This window comes from Balaenoptera physalus, assembly GCF_965194825.1.
Source record: "Balaenoptera physalus genome assembly, chromosome: 6".
NCBI lineage: Eukaryota > Metazoa > Chordata > Mammalia > Artiodactyla > Balaenopteridae > Balaenoptera > Balaenoptera physalus.
The window spans coordinates 96,791,330-96,805,355 of NC_138885.1; the positions used below are offsets into that span (position 1 = coordinate 96,791,330).

The following is a 14,026-nucleotide window of genomic DNA, read 5'->3' on the forward strand; positions in this document are numbered from 1 at the left end:
TATTAATTACCAGTTATTGGTGGTAGTTACCTGAATTTTGTTTGAAAGAATATTTTTGAATATTTTGAACTGAGTGAAGCAAAAAACAAAACACAAAACTGGTGAATAAAGCATTCTTCTAATATAAACAAAATTAATAAAAGCTCTCGACCCCAAGTAATGTTATTGGAGTCTTTTTATTTCAATATTTAATGTTACCATTAATGACAATCCAAACTCTAATAAAATAGCAGTAGGTATAACTTTTTTCTCAGCATATTTTCCATTGGATTAAATATTAAGATTATAACTGGTTACACTTTACATTGAAAAGAAAACTAAAAATCAAATGAACAGCATTATGAGAAAAGAACCCATAAAAATATTTGCTCTCAAAATGACCAGGCTTGAATGAGGTTCATAGCAAAGAAGTCCAATTAACAAATATATTTGAGTTCCAGACACAATGCTATTTTTATCTCTAATTACGCTCATCTCTCCAATCATTCTATTATAACTGATGGTTGACAAACAGTTTGAATTTCAGATATGTTAGCATTTCACATGTTTTTCCCAGGTCCAAAGGAAGCCTCAGTAAGTGTTTTCACTGAAGGTTTATGGCCCTCCTTAAGCGAAAAATCTTATCCAAAGGGTTATTTATTATTAGAAGACACAGCTGCATCTGAAGATTAGCCAACTCTTAACAATAGGGGAAGCAAGTCTGGGGAAGGAACTGGGGAGGGGATCCAGCCTCAGCTTTAACTTGATTAGAAGAATAAGCGCATTAAAAGCTGCCACTCTTTGACTACCATTTCTACAGAGGCTCATGGTTTTGCTTCTGTGCTACTTTCTCTAATGTCTTGCATCATATTCTTAAAAACCATTATATAAACTCATTACCTCTTATAAATCGCTGAAGAGATGCCTGTCCCTTGCTCCTCCCACACCTTGGTACTACACAATAGGGGCTGCCAATTTTTTCTGATGCTTTGTGGGCCATCCAGTCTCTGGCGCAACTAATCAGTTCTGTCTTTGTAGAATTAAAGCAGCTGTAGATGATATGTAAATACATGAGCACGGCGGTGTTCCAATTTTAAAACTTTGCTCGCGGACACTGAAATTTGACTCCATGTCATTTTCAACTGTTACAAAATATCATTCCTCATCTGATTTTTTCAATTATTTTTTTAAAAATGTAATAATTTCACAGCCTGCACAAAACTGGCAGTGGGCAGATTTGGCCTGTGGGCTGTAGTTTGCTGACCAGTGCTCTGGGGCATACTTACCAAACTTGTAAGGAACAAGCTGGAATGAAGTAAGAAGGAGAGTGAATATGTTGAACAACAAAACCAAAATAAAAAATTCATGATAGGCTGAAAAGCAAATTCAAAAAGATTAGGATGAGATTGTACAGGGATAACCTAGTCTTAATCCTACCCAGTTGGACATTATTTCACTCTGGAAACATTACTAGAAGTTATGGATCATATAAGTAAGAGCCCAGAGCCTCTCTGAATGTAATACGGACTGCACATCAAGAAAACAGGTGAAACAATGGAACCATAACAATATTTACTTAGAGAAAGTGCAAGCAGTGTTTAGAGGACAGGCTTAGGAGCTGGGTTCGAATCTCAACTTCGTCAAGTAGTGACCAAACAACTTTGGACAAGTTACTGACCCTCTTTGTGCCTCAGTTGTCTCATAAAAAGAGATATCTACTTACCAGGTTTGTTGTGAGGTTTAAATTAGTATTAATACATACATGGTGCTTAGAAGCTAAGTGCTGTCACAGTCAAAAAATGTTAGCTACTACTTTGGACATTATTAAGTTAAGCATCTATACCCTAATCATACATACAGAGGATGGAGGCACACAAGTACTTTGGCCAAATTCATCGAATGTGGGGTTTTAGTGAGAAACATTCATGTTTTTAAAATAAATTTATTTTGAGATAATTGCTGATTCATATACATTGTAAGAGATAATACAGAGACATCCTGTATACCCTTCATGCAGTTTCCCTCCATAGTAACATCTTGCATAACTATAGTACAATAACACAACCAGAAGATTGACATTGGTACAACCCACAGAGTTCATTCAGATCTCACCAGATCTGCATGCACTCAAGTGTGTGTCTGGTATGCACATATGTGTGTGTATGTGTGTTGTGTGTGTATTTAGTTCTTTGCCAAGCCTATTCTCCAGCAGGAGCATCTAGATAGAAAATTAGGTCATCAATTTGGTAATTCAGATAGTTGCATGAATTCCTGTAGATCACACACTTGAATATTACTACCAATGTATTCAAAGAAAGGGCCTCTATTGGAAATGCAGCACATCTGGATTTGACTCAGCTCCTTCTTTCCATTTTCCTCTATCACTCCTCACTCCCAAGGCTTTACTCTGAAGAACTAAGACACATGAGTAGAGACATTAAAAAATAAAATTTTCTTCATGCTTCATGCCAGACTATTGAGAAAGAGGTAGAAGGTTTAGTTCTTTTAGTACATATTTTGAAAACACGTTTCATCATCACCACAAGGGGCCTTTGAGCCTGGACTCTTTTTCACTTCAAGTTGGGCAAAGTGATCTGATCAACAAGGGCAGAGAAGGCCCTGCATACTCGCTCAGCTCCACAATACAGGTCCATATTTACTGAAGATTGCAGGTCTGAAAAAAACAAACAGGAAAGTCCTTCAGAGAAAGCACCTGTAGGTTCTCAAGCTGATCTTAATAAAGCTCTAGCACAGAGAAGAAATAAAATCCATCTCTCTGCAGTTCCCAATGGCAATGCCCTTTCTCTAAGCTAGCTTGCAAATGAGATGGGTATCATTTACCATGATCAATGACTAATTCAACCAAGTTGTGGGTTCTTAAAGAGCATTTTCCCATAACTTCAAGCACGAATCTGAGTAGCCAGAAAGCCCACTCTAGAGCAGTGGTTTTCAAACTCTGGTGTATGTTAAAATAATCTGGACAGTGTTAAAATAGATTGCTAGGTCCCACCCTCAGAGTTCTGATTCAGTATACATGATGGTTAATTTTATGTGTCAATTTGATTAGACTGTGGTGTCCAGATATTTGATCAAACATTATTCTTGGTGTGTCTGTGAAGGTGTTTCTGGATGAGGTTAACATTTGAATTGGTAGCCAGAGTAAAAGCAGATTGCCCTCCCTAATGTGGATGGACCTTGTCCAATCAACTGAAGGCTTGAATAGAACAAAAAGTCTGAGTAAGAGAATTCCTTCTGCCTGACTGTATTCCAGCCGAGACATCAGTTTTCTTCTGCCTTTGGACTCAGAAGGAAACATCAGCTCTTTCTAAGGCCCGAGCCTGCCTGCTTTTGCATTGGAACTAGACATTGGCTCTTCTGGGTCTCCAGCTTGCTGACTACTGATCTTTAGACTTGCCAGCGTCTGTAATTGTGTGGGCCAATTCCTTAAAATGAATCTCATTCTATATCTATATATACATCCTGTTTGTTCAGTTGCTCTGGAGAACTCTGACTACCATAGTACATCAGGGATGGGGCCCAAGAAATTGTGCTTCTAATAAGTTCCCAGGTGATACGGATGCTGCTGGCCTAGGGAAGATGCTTTGAGACCTCTGCTCTATAGTTACTGATTAATGGTTTGAGTGGTCCCCTATGACCTATTGTAATAGGAATTGTGTTGTAGAAAGCTCTACAATTTGGCAGTTATTAACCAAAAGTTGGATACGCATAATTTTTAAGCTAAAAGTTCCATTTCTAAGAATTGATCCTACAAAGATATTTACATATGAGTACAAAGATATATGCTAGAAGAATACTCACCAAAACATTCTTATGATAATAAAAAATTGGGAGCAACTTAATTATACACCAATAAATAAATTATGGTATATTTATACCCTGGGATATTATGCAGCACTTAAAAAATGACACTGCCCAATGTCTAAGATATTTTGTCAAGTGAAAAAAGCAAAACAAGTACAACCTAACTTATGTTGAGAAAGTAAAGACACATATATGCAAAGAAAAAAGTCTGAAGGAAAAACTGCCAACATTTTTTACCTCTGAGAAACAGGTGGCAGGGAGTGAAGGACATGATGATGAATTCATTTTTGAAAAACATGTGCACTTAGGCATTTTAATTTTACAATGAGCATGCTGTATAATATTGTTTGTATAATTAAAAAAATAAGATCACAGGAAATAAAAACATGTAAAGGCTTAGTTTGTTATACACTTTAGTTACATGATTTATTATGGCTCCACCTATGCTGTTTTCTGTTGAACATAAGAGGAGAGGGTTCATGTCTTTTTTACTGTCTATTCTCTAACACTGCCCCAGAACTACAAGGACCTTGAATAAATAATATTTTATTGCCTGAATAAAAAACCTTGTCCAGAGGCAAACTTATTTTAGGATAGTCTATTCCTCAGCCCACAGTTATAAAAACTTTAAATACAATAAAGAAATAGAGAAGCAATAATTCATTTCATACATCGGTTCTTTTTTTCTTGTTTGGTTGTTTTATTTTTAAGCTCTAGTCCCTTGAAATGTTAAAACTAGCCAAAGATATGCACCTAACACCAAGCATGTTGCTTGGCATAAACTTGGAATTCCATACATACAGGGACTGAATTAATATAGCATATAGTCAGAGGCCTAGTGAGATGTTAGATAGACAAACGTGTGAAATCAACAGTCCAGAGGAAATCACAATGGGAGAATAATTCACTTGAATGTAGTTAACAATCTATCTGGTCTCTGAATGAACTTGGGATGTGAGAGAAGGTTATCAGAATGATGGGTATAGAGGTTTAAAAGTATTAGATTATTTACTCGATGATTACTCTTCTGGCAATTGAAATACTGAGCCCATGTCTTCCTTACAATAATAATTAATGAAGCAAACCAATATGCATTGAATATCTACTCTGGACTAAGACCTTGAGCTCCAGATTGTACATGTTGACTGCCACTCTGATGTTTCCATCTGGATGTCTCCAAGCAATTCACACTTAATGTGTTCAAAACAGAATTCTTGATTTGCTGACCTCCATCTCAGCTTTCCCAGCTTTCCTTATAGCAATAAGTGTATGACAATCTACCAAGTCCAAGCTGCCACCACCTGCCCTTCTCCAAGCCACTTTCTACACAATGACAAAGTGTTTTAAAAACATAAATTTACCCCTTTCAAAATGAATGCCCAGCATCAAGCACAGCTCTTGGCACATAATTAAATCTTGATGACTATTTGTTGAATGAATGAATGAATGAGTGAATGAAGGATGAACCAAATAGACATTTTTTTCTACCTTCATGGAGCTTAATGCTGGAACTCTTGTGTATCTTTTCCCATCAAGAAAAATTACTTCTACTTTTCCATATATATATGTGTGTGTATATATATGTACATATATATATCAGAGAGAGAAAGATTCACTAAGCGTTCAGTATATATCCTTAAGATTCCCAGGCAGCATTTGAGAAGTCTACCTTCTAAATAAGTGAGATAAAGATCCAGTGTTGAACTTCTCTTACCTGTGGTTGCTAAAGCACTGCTCCTTATTTTTCTACAACCTGCTAAAGTCCAAACTTTATCTTCTGATTATTTAAAATAATAGTTTAGATGATGGTTGCAGGTGGGGAAGAAAGGAACAGGAATAATTCTCCCACACCCCCACCCTTAACCATGCCCTCCTAATCCCATCATCACTCCCTCGCCTTCCCTTCTCATCCTTGAAACCTACTGTGGTAAACGGATGGCAAAGAGGGATGGAAGAGAAGCTGGGGAAAGAATTTCAGAGATGTAAGTAGGAAATTTCGCTCAGAAAGGGAAAGAAAATAATTTAATGAGAAAGTAAGACTAGAGCATTACGTTTTTTTTTTTTTTGTCACCACAGAAGCAAGTAATGTTAGATGCTCTTTCAAATCTAATTCCTTTACTGCAAATTTGAACAAAATGTTTGCTACTGATTTTCAGTCCAACATTTGGAATTTAAAGAGGTTTGGGGAACCCCTTCTACACACTTTTTCTTTTCCATTAAGCCCTCAGGGTATCCTGAAATCCTATTATCCTAGATCTTGATATTGAAAGACTCTATTCAGTTAATGTCAACAACTGCCCCCAAACTGACCATCATGCTTGCCGTTTTCGTCTCATTAAGTCTTAGGTCATATAAAGTTCATCTTAATTTCCAAAATGTGTTGACTCCTTAGCAAAGCTCCAATTCAAAAGGCTAGTCAGTTACTAGGATAATCACACACTGGGTGAATATGTTGACAGTCTGAGCAAATCTTGGTATATTACAAACAATAGATCTTTCTAATTTTTCCAACAATTCTCAAATTAAAAAATAAAAAAACAGGGGCAGTAAAATGATTAGAAACTTCCTGCTGTTATCTGATGCATCTGTAACAGAGATAGAAATAAAACAAAAATGACCAATACCTTAAAATTTAGTTTGTTTGCCTTTCCACATCTTCATATGCGTGGTTATCACATTTCTGTCTCTGATTACGTTTGCTCTGATTTTGATAAGCATGCATAAATTATGGGGTGTATTTTTATAATCCATATTGCCAGTGGCTAAGTAGAGTTTACAAACAGAATCATATTCAATACCTGATTGAATAAGGATACCAACTTAATAAGAAATATTTGAGTGAAGAATGGCAATGTTGAATAAATGTAGATATTAGCCATGAAGATTAACATAGATTCTATGCTTAAAAGCCTCAAAGAAATAAAACTGATATAAAAGAAATGACTATAAATTTAAATCTTGTCGATTAGTACTCACTGAATTATCACAAAGTATACAATGCAGTATAATAACAAAAAGGGAAAAGTGTACTTCCCTGCTAATATCATAAGCACTTTTTAAAAATTAATTAATTAATTAATTTATTTATTTATTTATGGATGGCTGTGTTGGGTCTTCGTTTCTGTGCGAGGGCTTTCTCTAGTTGTGGCAAGCGGGGGCCACTCTTCATCGCGGTGCGCGGGCCTCTCACTATCGCGGCCTCTCTTGTTGCGGAGCACAGGCTCCAGACGCGCAGGCTCAGTAATTGTGGCTCACGGGCCCAGCTGCTCCGCGGCATGTGGGATCTTCCCAGACCAGGGCTTGAACCCGTGTGCCCTGCACCGGCAGGCAGATTCTCAACCACTGCGCCACCAGGGAAGCCCCATAAGCACTTTTGTATAATAATGCATACTACCTACAGAAGCATCTCAATGGTTCTACTTAAATTGTAAATGGAAGCAGAGGTAAATTTTTTGAGAATATATTTTTTATATTATCTACAAGATTGGATAATGCTAACTGCATCTTTATACATTATTGCATTATCTGAATTTAAAAATAAACTTTGCCTTTTCATGATTTCCCTTTAAATGATATAATGATGGGTATATATATAGATACAGATACATTTATATGTATAGACCTTGATAAAGTTACTTAAAATATGCATGGATCTTTTAGGTATCAAACTGCACGCAGTGCTGGGATATTGTCTCCCAAATAGGTGTAGTAGACCTAGTCTATTAGGAATCTGAAATGTACAATATAGCCTACTACATTTGTGAGGGCTGACCCAATACAATATTTTAAAAATCAACAGCTTTCATAAACTCAATTGGAGAAACAAAAACAAAAAATAAAAATGAGATGAATATGTGAAATCCTAAAATAGTTTCTAAAATAAAAGTCAAATTTTTATGTGAAATTTTCCTAAAAAGGTCAAGTGGATATTGACTTTGCTTTGAATACTCATGATGACCCCACTGATGTTTAGATGGAAATAAGTGGGTGGAATCTTGTGTTGGCCTAAGAATCAGGCACAAGGAGTTCTCATACAGTCTTTGTCTCAGGCAGCCTGAGCATGCTTCTGGTATCTTTGTGATCTTGTTTTCTCTAATAAAGGATTATAATTCCAACTCTCGGCACAGTAGATATTTTTAGAATCACCAAGTAATTACTTCATTGACTTGGCTCTACCAAGTTCAATATATAACTGACATTATCATGTTCCCATTTTATAGCTCACCAACTATTATGGGCTGAATTGTGTCTCCCTCCCCAAAGTCATATACTGAAGTCCCACTCCCAGTATCTCCAAATGTGACTATATTTGGAGATAGAGTCTTTAAAGAGTTAATTAAATTAAATGGAGTTTATGTGACTGGATCCTAAACCAATATGAGTAGTGTCCTTATAAGAAGAGGAAATTTGGATAGGGACATGACAGAGGGAAAATGGTATGAAAACAGAAGGAGAAGACAGCCATCTACAGCCCAAGGAGAGAGGCCTCAGAAGACACCAACGCTGCTGACACCTTGATCTCAGACTTCTAGCCTCCAGGAGCGTAAGAAAAAAAAAATTTTTAATTGTTTAAACCACCCGATCTGTGATACTTCATTATGGCAGTCCTAGCAAACTAATACACCAGCTCAGAAATATTGTGGGAAGGCCTTCTTTGATGCAGAAACACATGAGAATGTTATCCTTGTTTTATCACCAGTCTCTATATGATCACTCCAACATAAAAGATCTTACACTTTCTTAAAAAGAAATGGATACAGATATAGATATATTAAGATGACAAAATACTCTATAAATAAGACAATGTCACTGTAAAACAGAAGAAATAGCTGTAATAAAGAAGTATTAATAAAAAGAGCCTTTAGATTTAACAATGAGACATAGCTTATGAAGGTGATGATGATGATGGTATTACTAATAATACAGAGACCTTAATCAATTATCTAGAAAGAGAGCATCATTCTTACTCCCATTTTTAAATGGTAACATCAGGCTGCCCAGTTATATATGTTTTAGTACTATTGATAATAACAATGGCAATAACAAAATAATAGGTATTTATTGAATTCTTGGTATGCACCAGGTGCTATACTAAAACTTCATATGGCTTATCACTTTTAATGCTCACAATAACCCCATCAATTAGGCAACACTAGAAATCAAGTTCAGAGAGATTACTAATGTCCAAAAGACTCACAACTCTGTTACTAGATGAATCATAGCTGTAGGGCTAATACAGGGCTATAGAATCAAGTGTTTTAAAAGGCAGCCTGACTCCCTGGCCATCACTATCTCTAGTGATTGTGAAAAATCTTACCTGAAGGCATTTCTAGAGTGAAGGCATCCGTGAGTTTTGACAACAATTCTTGCAGTTCCTCTTCCTCCAGCTCATCCTTTCCCTGCTGGATGTTAACTGCCCCTTTCCTTTCCACAGGTGCCAGGGCAGGACTGTTCATTTCAGTAGGAGCAATTTGGGAGGTGTCCTGCAGCAGTCCTTCCTGGGAACTGGATAGGGAACTAAAGATTTCCTTCGATGTCTTTTGTGCTTGGCTTCGTGCCCTGGTGCTTTGCGTTGACCCTGGCTGCAAAATGGCCTCTGGTGATTCTGAGTTTGGTAGAACATGTTCTGCATGTGCTGGACCTTGGTAACTTCCGTCAATCACAGTGGACTTAGGAAGTGTTTCCTCTTCTGAACAATCCTCAGTGGCCCCCTTGATCTGGGAAGACTCTCCTCCCCTCTGAAAACTTTCTTCACCATTTCCATGGTCATGCTTGGCAGCCATATTTTGCCAGGAAGATGAAGGACGAAGGGGCTGCAACACTGCCTGGATAAAGAAAACTTTATTTATGAAGAAATGAACATTTATCTTACTTTTTCATTATGTATTAAATTTTAATATTCCAATAGGAAATTTTAATGCAAGATTTTCTTTTTTGTCTCTAAATACATTGCTATTAATTTTATTTTATGCTGTTGATTCAATGTCAACCTAAAGGTAGAACAGCTCAGATTCTAAAATATCACAGGGAATAATCACAAGGAATTTGGGAAAATGCTAGGTTCTGAAAGCTCAGGTTCTAAAAATATCATAAGGAATATCTGAAAATGTCAGGATATCTTGGATTGATAGATAAAAAGTATTACAATAAAACATTCGTAATGATCTATTTAGGTAGGTATGTTGTGAGGGGTTTCATACTAAGCCATAGGAATAAAATCTGGGGGGTGTGCTCTCCACAAAGCACAGCCCTCAAAGTGTGGTCCACAGACTCCTGGAGGTCCCCGAGACCCTTTCAGGGGTCCATGAGGTCAAAATTATTTTCACAATAACACTTAGAGGTTATTTGCCTCTTCACTGTATTGACATTTGCACTGATGGTGCAAAATCAATAGTAAGTAAAGCTAAAGTTGTTGTTGTTTACCACACATCAAGGCAGTATCACCAAGCAGTGGTAGTAGTGATGGTATTCTTACCATTGTGCACTTGCAGTTAAAAGAAAGGCAGTTCCTCTTAAGAATATCCTTGATGCAGATGAATGGATAAAGAAGATGTGGTATATACACAATGGAATATTACTCAGCCATCAAAAGAATGAAATAATGCCATTTGCAGCAACATGGCTGGACCTAGGGATGATTATGCTAAGTGAAGTCAGAGAAAGACAAATGTCATATGACATCATTTATATGTGGAATCTAAAAAAAGATGATACAAATGAACTTATTTACAAAACAGAAACAGACTCACAGACATAGAAAACAATCTTATGGTTACCAAAGGGGAAGGGGGGGAGGGATAAATTAGGAGATACACATGACTGTAAATAAAATGGAGAAACAGCAAGGGCCTACTGTATAGCACAGGGAACTATATTCAATATCTCGTAATAACCTATATGGAAAAGAATCTGAAAAAGAATATATGTATTTATGTATAACTGAATCACTTTGCTGTACACCTGAAACTAACACAACATTGTAAATCAATTATACTTCAATAAAAAAGAAAAAAAAGACTATTCTTGAAGGTATAGCAAAAATTCTTATTTTTCTTAGTAACACGTCTTCTTAATATTATATGTGATGAAACGGGAAGTATGCATAAAACACTTCTTATGTGCACTGAAATATAAAAGTTTCCTCTTGTGCAAAAGAATTAGACGGGTATTTGGCAAACATTTTTTCAAAAATGAATGAAGCGAGACTGTGACAGTAAGGAAAGCAATGATATGTGTTACCAATCTTAACAGTTGAATTTTTAAGCAAAAATTAGAATTTTGGAAAACTTGCATCCACTACCATGAGCTTGCTTGCTTTCCAATTCTTAAAGATTTTTCTGATGAGATTCATGGTAGTATTAATGAATATGATTTTTTAATGATTCTTTAAAATCTTGTATAATGAAATGGGTGAGCATTAGGAAGTTTGGCATAGCTTGGTGAACTTCCAAATGACCAGTGTATGATGGTATAAAATCATGCCTGGATAGAAGATTCATTCAAAAAGCACAACAGAATATTGTATTTTAATGAAACAGGGTGTGAAAGAGATATGGTTTCAGATTCAATACTGCAACCATCCTTTAAGAAACAATCATTTATCACGTTTTGGTGTAGTATCAAAGAAGAAGATCTCCAATTATCTGAAAAGGCTATTAAAATACTCCTCTCTTTTTCAACTGCAAATCTGTGTGAGGCCATATTTTTTCATATTCTTCAGCCAGAACATCTTGCAACAGATCAAATGCTGAAGTAGTTAGGAAAAATCCAGCTGTCTTTTCTGAAGCCAGCCATTAAAGAGATTTGTAAAAAACGTAAAACAATGCCAGTCTTCTAATTAAATATATATAAATATATATAATTACTGTTTAAAAATGTTCCATATATAATGGGTTTATTATTTTCATTTTCAAATTAGTTAATAAATTTATTTTAAAACCACTTATTGGTTTTAATTTTGATTAGGGTAAACAGCAATAGATATAACCCACAGAAGCTCCTTGGGATCCTCAAAAAATTGTAAGTTTCTAAAAGGGATGCTGAGACTAAAGGTTTAAGAATCAATGCTATAAAGAACCTCTTTGCCCCAGGTCTATTGTTTCTAAATCGTACCGATGCTGTTCTCTCCCAATGGCACTTCCTTCGCAAAACTGGAAGATATCATCTGGCTGATGAAAAGGGGAGTTGATCAGGGTATGGAGAGAAGAGGGAAAGGGAAGAGGCTGATCAGAGTGAGGTGCAAAGGCTCAGGCTGCAGCCGACCCTCAGCCAGAAGATTCTAGGTCAGACTTCCAGATGGCCCAGAGTGTCTCCCACGTTCTATACCTGTAGATTCTGTCCCATTAGCTGTAGCTTCGTCCACAGACTGTCCTGGTTGGTTGTGAGTTCATGAATCTTTGTTTCAAATCTGCAACTTTTTTCTTCCTGGCAGGCATATATGGCTTGCAACTTGTCTTTGTATTGGTTTAACTGTTGTCTAAGGAGCCTGCAAAGAGGACAGGTCTGAGTGTGTTGGAAGGGCAAGAGGTCAGCACAGCAAGATGCAAGAGCCCTAGCGAGATGTACTCCGGGTCCTCTCTGGGAGAAGATGCCGGAGTAGCCTGTGCCTCGACTATTACCTAACATTGATCAATCCTGCTCTAAACTGTTTGTTCACCATGTACAGCTGTCCTTCGTGTCTATTATACACACAATTCCCCCAAGAATTTCATTGGTTTTAGAGGTGTTTTCAAAAACTCATCATGCATGTTATGGATTACTTTTGACAGCATACCTTCAGCAGCTCCTTAAATGCGAATATTGACTTTATTCATTATCTTTTTGTCCAGAAACACTCCATTTAGAATGATAGCATACATGTCATGGCTAAATACCTAACACCGGCCCTAGACCACAGGGAGGGAACAATGATGCAATTTGTGAATTGTGGGTCTTGTCTTCTCTTCCTAAGTCTAGTTGTTCATTGGTTTCAGAATGAACCAAGTAGTCAGGGTAATTCTTTTAAAACATGAGGCAGAGGACTTCCCTGGCGGTCCAGTGGTTAAGACTTCGTCTTCCAATGCAGGGGATACGGGTTCGATCCCTGGTCAGGGAGCTAAGATCCCACATGCCTCGTGGCCAAAAAACCAAAACATAAAACGGAAGCAATATTGTAACAAATTCAATAAAGACTTTAAAAACGATCCACATCCAAAAAAAAAAAAATCTTTAAAAATTTAAAGAAAAGAACAATAAAGAAAACCCATAAATCAGATCATGTTACTCCTCTGCTCAAAGCCCTCCAATGTTCCCCTCCTTATTTAGAATAAACCAAAGTCCTTATAGAGGCAGCCAAAGCTGAACAAGATGGCCAAGACCCTCCGCTTCCCTCCCTGACCTCATCTCTGCTTTCTCTTACTCACTGTCTGCCCTTCAGCCACGCAGAGCTTCTGGAAACTCTTCGAACACACTGGGCATGTTCTCCCCTCAGAGTTGGCTCTTTTGGCCCCCAATGCCTGGAATCCTCCTTCCCCTCAGGTCTTTCCAGGCTCTTTGTTGTGAACCTGGGCCTATAATTGTAGGATTTGCATTTAATCTTTTAAAATTTGGTCTTTATTAATTGCCCCACTATTCCAGGCTATGATATCTTAGTGATTCAAGACTGTCATTTAGCTTATTATCTATGCCTTTTGGTATCATGTCACACACATTTGAGAAGCATGCTTTCTACTATTTTATCCAAGTCATTGATAAAAATAATGGGGCAGACAAGAACAAGGATAAAGCCTTCACATAGATTTTACTCACTAATCAGGCTCACACTGGTATTCTTTGTGTTGATAAATACCTTACTAGGAGACCAATGGTGTATGTAGTGGGTATGAATTATATAAAAGGGAATCATCTAGTTTAAAATAATTGTTTGAGGTAATTATTTTAAGAATTAAGTTTTAAAGAATTAAATTTCAAAATTTCCTTTTTATTTCTACATTTAAGTTTCAAAATTGCCTTTTTATTCCTATACTATTTTCCTTAATTTTATTTCTGATTTATTTTTCTTATACCATGGAAAAGATCAAAATTGTTTTTAACATTTAAATTATTATTAAATTACTTTAAAAGTGTTATTAAGCTTCTTTTCATGAGTTATCACAGAAATTTTAAATGTTCGTTATCTTTCATACCTTTGCATTATGAAGCACATCTCATCATATATATATATACATACACATATATATTAGATGAT

At 36.5% G+C, this 14,026-nt stretch overlaps 1 protein-coding gene across 1 annotated transcript in view; it reads right to left on the reverse strand.

Moving 5' to 3' along the window:
- Positions 1 to 5: 5 nt before the first annotated feature.
- Positions 6 to 14,026, reverse strand: part of DYTN (dystrotelin) — a 39,163-nt gene continuing 25,142 nt past the window's right edge. Inside the window, exons 9-12 of the mRNA XM_082464715.1 lie at positions 12,127 to 12,286; positions 11,914 to 11,969; positions 9,119 to 9,672; positions 6 to 2,653 (exon numbers count right to left, since the gene is read on the reverse strand). Of these exons, the coding sequence (XP_082320841.1) occupies positions 2,550 to 2,653; positions 9,119 to 9,672; positions 11,914 to 11,969; positions 12,127 to 12,286 (874 nt within the window). The 3' untranslated portion in view covers positions 6 to 2,549. The remainder of the gene's footprint in view (positions 2,654 to 9,118; positions 9,673 to 11,913; positions 11,970 to 12,126; positions 12,287 to 14,026) is intronic.